Consider the following 6,867-nt stretch of genomic DNA (forward strand, 5'->3'; position numbering starts at 1 on the left):
AAAGCACATTCCAGACATCTCTTTCTCAAGGCTGTCTCCCAGGGTTACCCACAGCGGCCAGAGGGGAATGATCTCTACAACCTGTGAAATTGCTCCATTGGCGAATGTAACTGAGGATACACCCTGACGGGAGGGGGGAAACAGGGTCAAGTCTGGGCCTTAAATTATGTGGGGTCAGAGTTGGCTTCACTTGGAAACGTGCCGACATGAAGCTCTTAATAAATAACTGGATTTGTTTTGAAGCTTGGCTCGAGGCTCACGATTTAATTAGGGCATCCGTCAGAATCCTGACACAAGGGACAAAGAGAGGACCTTTACAGAATAATAGAATAACAAAGTTGGAAGGGACCTTGGAGGTCTTCTAGTCCAACCTTCTCTGCATTCACCAGGGGTGAAATCCAGCAGGTTCTGACAGGTTCTGGAGAACCGGTAGTGGAAATTTTGAGCAGTTCAGAGAACCGGCAAATACCACCTCTGGCTGGCCCCAGAGTGGGGTGGGAATGGAGATTTTGCATTATCCTTCCCCCAGGAGTGAGGAAGGAATGGGGATTTTGCAGTATCCTTCCCCCAGGAGTGGGGAGGGAAGGGGGATTTTGCATTATCCTTCCCCCAGGAGTGGGGAGGGAATGGGGACTTTGCAATATCTTTCCCCCAGGAGTGGGGAGGGAATGGGGATTTTGCAGTATCCTTCCCCTGCCACACCCACCAAGCCACGCCCACAGAACCGGTAGTAAAAAAAAATTGGATTTCACCATTGACTCACCCATAAGCATGTCATGGTAGGCATTGTCAGAGATGGAGAAGAGGTGAGGAGGCACCTCTGTACGCTTCCTACCCTTGTACATCTGCGCCACACGTGCCCCATAGATGGGTAGCCACTTGTAAGGGTTGATGGTGACGCAGAAGAGGCCAGAATATGTCTAGAAGGAGAACAAGGCGGTCAAGATCAGCTTCCAATCATATTTTATTTTAGGTTTTTTTAAGTGTTTTATTTTTATTTTTTTATAAAAATCTCAAATCAATGTGTGAACAAAGGTTGAAATTCGCCCGAACCATTAGTAAAAAATGCTTTCAAAAAGTAAAAAAAAAAAAAAAAGTTTCAGACGATCAGCTGTGCCGCGCGATCATGGGTACCTTTTTTTTTTTTTTAACTTTTTAAAAGCATTTTTTTACTACCTATTCGCCCGAAACGGTAGTAAAAAAAAGTTTTTTTAAAAAAAGTAAAAAGAAAGGTTACAACGATCGCTGGCACAGCTGATTGTCACAGCTGATCGTCGGAACTTTTCTAAAACTTTTTAAAGTTAAAAAAATGCTTGAAAAGGAAAAAAAGTTGGCCACACCCACCCAGTCATATGACCCCACCTCCAAGCCACGCCCACAGAACCAGTAGGGAAAATTTCTGAATTTTACCACTGGTGTGAACAGTGCGGCACCTGGGCGCCATACTTTCCAATACAAATGAAACTGATCAGATTAAACATTATCATTGCATTCAATCAACTTATGTATTTCTAATAACAATACACATCTATATTTGGTTACAGTCTATCATTATTCAATTATTCCACCTATTTCTCATTATTACTTTCATTTTATCAAGTAAAAATGTATACATTAATATTCCCTTTTATTTCTATCACTTATTCTAGCTTTTAATCATGTCCACCCTTTATTAAGAAGCTTTTTCTTTCTTTCCTGTCTAACTTCTAATCGTGTCACCTGCCTAAAAAGGGGTGAGAGAGAAAAGAACAGAGAGAGGGAAAAGCAACTCAGAGCCGCAACAAAAAAGAGGAATCATCCATCCATCATCTCTTGCCCGCTTCTTACTTTGATTGCTATGTTTTAAAAGAAAGACAGGAAAAAGGAAAAGCAAACCAGAACAAGAATAAAGATGAAAAATCATCTATCCATCATCTCTTGCTTGCTTCAAAACTTTCCAATCACATTTTAACATGGTCTGGTTGAAGAGAATAGAATAGAATAGAATTTTATTGGCCAAGTGTGATTGGACACACAAGGAATTTGTCTTGGTGCATATGCTCTCAGTGTACATAAAAGAAAAGATACCTTCATCAAGGTACAACATTTACAACACAGTTGATGGTCAATATATCAATATAAATCATAAGGATTGCCAGCAACAAAGTTACAGTCATACAGTCATAAGTGGAAGGAGATTGGTGATGGGAACGATGAGAAGATTAATAGTAGTGCAGATTCAGTAAATAGTCTGACAGTGTTGAGGGAATTATTTGTTTAGCAGAGTGATGGCCTTCGGGAAAAAACTGTTCTTGTGTCTAGATGTTCTGGTGTGCAGTGCTCTATAGCGTCGTTTTGAGGGTAGGAGTTGAAACAGTTTATGTCCAGGATGCGAGGGATCTGCAAATATTTTCACGGCCCTCTTCTTGATTCGTGCAGTATACAGGTCCTCAATGGAAGGCAGGTTGGTAGCAATTATTTTTTCTGCAGTTCTAATTATCCTCTGAAGAGCAGGAAGATCCAACTCTGTCTCATCCATAAGTCTAGTATTAATCATTACTGAATTTAATGTCCCGATGAATTTGTTTTCTCTCTTAGTATTTTTGCATCTTTGACCAAGCTGCAATCCGATTTAAGTTACGCGTTGCTCAATTCAGACCAGGAGGGTGAGTTACATTTTTCCAATTCAAATGAAAACAACATTTGTTTTCTTCATAATAGAAATTTCCTTTCAGTCCCAAAAGAGTTAAAGTTAGTTTGGGAATGAAGAGGGGATAATGCGTGAATGTTCTCCATCGAAATTTTAAACTTTGTCCAGCTACATGGGCCAGTTGCCAGGTGCCCAAAACGCAATCGTGTGGTTGTAGGTTGAGAACTAATTTTCTGTTTTCTGCACCATCTCCTTATAAGGAATAATTTCCCATGTAAACAGATACTGTGGAACAAGGTTGGGCCTTTTGTGATCGGTGGACTTCAACTCCCAGAATTCCTTCTTGCTCAAGAATTCTGGGAGTTGAAGTCCACAGGGTTGTAAGTGTGAAAAATGGTCACAAGTCACTTTTTTCAGTCCCGTTGTAACTTTGAACGGTCGCTGAATGAACTGTTGTAAGTCAAGGACGACCTGTAGTTGCCCAACTCTGCTGCAGAGTTTTGGTAACATTGGACGCTGTCCACTTCCCAGTGCTGAAATCGGTTTCATCGGCCAATTGAACACCCTCTAGTTCTACGCTGTTAGGTTCTTAACAGCGACCCAGGAAATGCCATCTTATTCTTCATTACAACGGAGAAACAGGGTTCCCGTTTTGTGGATCGTATAATAGGGAACCACCTCCATCTCAGAATTAGAGTCAGACTCAAGTGGAAGGGACCTTGGAGGTCTTCTAGACTCGCCCCCTGCTCAAAACGTCTGTGGACATTCTCCATCATCCAGGTCACAGTTGTCCCAAAGGTACTTTTTCTAAAAGGTCTTGGTGTTGTTGTTTTTTCTTTGAAAACATTTTGCTTGTCATCCAAGGAGCTTCTTCAGTTCTAACTAACAGTGAGTTAGAACCGAAGAAGCTTTTGGGATGAGAAGCAAAACATTTTCAGAGAAACAAAACCGAAGAGAGTCCAGTTGCCTTTTAGAAAAAGCACCTTTGGGACAACACCCATATTACTTGAACTTATAGTATTATGATATATTGATCATCAATTGTGTTGTAAATGTCGTACCTTGATGAACGTATCTTTTCTTTTATGTACACTGAGAGCATATGCACCAAGACAAATTTCTTGTGTGTCCAATCACACTTGGCCAATAAAAAATTCTATTCTATTCTATTCTATTCTATTCTATTCTATTCTATTCTATTCTATTCTATTCTATTCTATTCTATGATACTATAGAGTGAACATTGTCTGTTGATCATCATCAGTCAATTGTAAAAGAAACAGCTTACATCCTACAGTGATAGCTTTAACCAGTGATGAAATTCAAATTTTTTTACTACTGGTTCTGTGGGCGTGTTGTGGCTTGGTGGGCGTGGCAGGGGAAGGATACTGCAAAATCCCCATTCCCACCCCACTCCGGGGGGGGGGAAGGATATTGCAAAATCCCCATTCCCTCCCCACTCTGGGGCCAGCCAGAGGTGGTATTTGCTGGTTCTCCAAACCACTCAAAATTTCTGCTACCGGTTCTCTGAACTGCTCAAAATTTCTGCTACCGATTCTCCAGAACCTGTCAGAATCTGCTGGATTTCACCCCTTGCTTTAACATTATCAAATGACCACATCTGCCTATCCCAGGTCTTTGGGAAGGACTTGATAAGTGAGTCATCATCTTCTTCAGAAGATGACTCACTCCTTGTGGAGTAGAGTCTGGGCAACTGAATGGAGCTAGCAGAGTGTTTACTGGCCGGAGGCCTTTCCTGTTGTCAATATGGAGTTTTGTTCAGCAGATATATTCTCAGTGTGCCCAGAGAGAGAAATATCTGCCTCTATCTAGGTTCGAACTCACAGCCTCCTAATTGTGAGGCGAGAGCTCCACCTCTAGGCCACTGCACCACTCCAAAAAAAGAAGAAGAAAAAGAAACAAGACTATCTCTGAAATATCTGCCTCTTCCAGGAACGGAAGATGGTTCTAACCATCTCCAGGGGGGTTCTCCAAGCAATTCAAATCCTTCTACCCATCTTTCCACTTACGTATATCCTCATCATAATGTAACGCTGCCGGAGGTTATCCAGGACGCTGGCTTCATTCAAGAAAGTCATGTTGGCCATATCGCTGATCTGGTAGAACTTAGGTGGGTTCATCTGCTGGACATCGTCCTTCTTGACGGTGAGCGTCTGTTGGAGGGGGGAGGGTAAAAGACAGCCGTAAGCCTCACAAGGTAATTCCTGGGGTCAGCAGGCCCTTAAATGAAATAAATTCACCAGTGTGGAAACTCATGTAAAACACCAGTTCCTTTCTCTCTCCTGAAGATAAGAAACAGTGGGTGTTGTGACTCCTGCCCCCGAACCTGGCCCCATGCCCGAAAGTGACTCCGAGAGTGAGGGGGAAGGGCCCATAAGGCTTACTTTGGGAGCACCGATTCCTGTGGCCCGGCTCCAGGAGCCAGAACCAGACCAGTCGGAGGATTTAATGAGGCCGTCATCCCGATTCCTCCCTTCCCCAGGCTACGCCTTCAGACCCAGCTGATAATAATAATCAAGCTTGGCTTGACCCGAACTTCAGAAGTTTAGAGGTGGCATCATCAAAAGGAAGGGTGGGGCAGGAGCCCCACCTCACAGGATATATAAGGAGCTTTGGGGCTGCTCTCACTCCACGGGAAGCAAAAGTTTAGCTGAACCGTTTCAAAAAGAGCTGAAAGTCTTGCTACGTGAGTCATTTGTTTGAACTTTGGCAGGCAGCTGTGATTTCTCTGCCAGGACTGATAAGAGCTGTGAATCCGCTGGGCTGAAGGCCAGCTCGTGGGTCTGAAGTGGGGAAGGAGACAGAACAGTGGGTTTCAATGACAAGGGAGTTGATTCTGGTGGGACACCAGGAAGAAATCCCAAACACCAAAGGTTGTTTAGCGTGAGACAGTCTACCTTGATAGATGGTGTGCTCTCTGCAGATCAACAGATCTACTTGGAGGGCCATCTGTCAAGGATGCTGTCATAGTGGATTCATGCACTGGGTGAGAGGTTAGATTAGATATCTCCAAGTTCCTTCTAACTATTATCCGTATTCTATTGAATAGAATAGAATTCTTTATTGGCCAAGTGCGATTGGACACACAAGGAATTTGTCTTTGGTGCATACGCTCTCTGTGTACATAAGGAGAATAAAATACATTCATCGAGAATAAAAAGATACAACCCTTAGTGATAGTCAAGGTTACTGATAAGCTATCAATTCGTACTAGGAAACAAATAAAAACAATATAATATAATATAATATAATATAATAACAATATAATGCTCCAATACTGGAAATTTTTAAGAAAATGTTGGATAACCATCTGACTGAGATGGTATAGGGTTCCTGCCTGGGCAGGGGGTTGGACTAGAAGACCTCCAAGGTCCCTTCCAACTCTGTTGTTATATTATATTATATTATTATTATATTAATTGAAAGATACAAGTAACTTGGTTATAGTCATAAGTGGGAAGAGGTAGGTATTAGGAAGAAAGAGAAAAATAATAGTAATATTTGTGGGAATTAGTTGTTAAGGAAAGTGATGGCATTTGGGAAAGTTGAAACAGTTTATGTCCAGGATGCGAGGGGTCTGTAAATATTTTCACAGCCCTCTTTTTGACTCCTGCAGTATACAGGTCCTCAACGGAAGGCAGGTTGGTAGCCATTGTTTTTTCTGCTGTTCTAATTATCCTCTGAAGTCTGTGTCTGTCTTGTTGGGTTAATTTCGTAATTTGGGGGCCTTGACTTGGCTAATTTAAATCTGGGGCAGTTTCTATTCTAAAACACACACATATATACACCTATAATATTTATAATATATAAATATATATTTATATAAATACAAATAATAATAACTCAATGGAAGGCAGGTGATTAATAAGTGGAAACTTCAGACAGTTGACACTCCATGCAACGTTCAAAATAGGGTCTATCTGCCCCTTGATTTGAGCAACCCTGCCAGATCCTAACTTAAGAGATCTACGAAGTCCAAGTGGACTTTCCCCTTTCTATCAATTCACCTGATTGGTCACGGTCTTCACCGTGGTTTGAGTATCAGTCTCCGACTGGATCTCTGCAGCCAAGAAGCCTTCTTTCTCGTCCTTCACCCAACAGGACTTCTTGATGTCGTACGGTTTGCTGATGGCTTCGATCTTCTCCTTCTCGCTGGGAGCCAAGAAGGGCATGGGGTCAACATCTTCCCCGCATTCTCCTTTGTACCCACCAGGCAT

The 6,867-nt window shown here is 42.2% G+C and overlaps 1 protein-coding gene across 1 annotated transcript in view; it reads right to left on the reverse strand.

The window, feature by feature from the left end:
• The window catches only part of LOC131185179 (myosin-16), a 59,995-nt gene extending 53,128 nt beyond the window's left edge, over positions 1 to 6,867 (reverse strand). The window contains exons 1-3 of the mRNA XM_058157439.1: positions 6,658 to 6,867; positions 4,660 to 4,803; positions 764 to 920 (exon numbers count right to left, since the gene is read on the reverse strand). Coding sequence (XP_058013422.1) covers positions 764 to 920; positions 4,660 to 4,803; positions 6,658 to 6,867 — 511 coding nt within the window. The remainder of the gene's footprint in view (positions 1 to 763; positions 921 to 4,659; positions 4,804 to 6,657) is intronic.

Source organism: Ahaetulla prasina, chromosome 14, assembly GCF_028640845.1.
Source record: "Ahaetulla prasina isolate Xishuangbanna chromosome 14, ASM2864084v1, whole genome shotgun sequence".
In the NCBI taxonomy this organism is placed as follows: domain Eukaryota; kingdom Metazoa; phylum Chordata; class Lepidosauria; order Squamata; family Colubridae; genus Ahaetulla; species Ahaetulla prasina.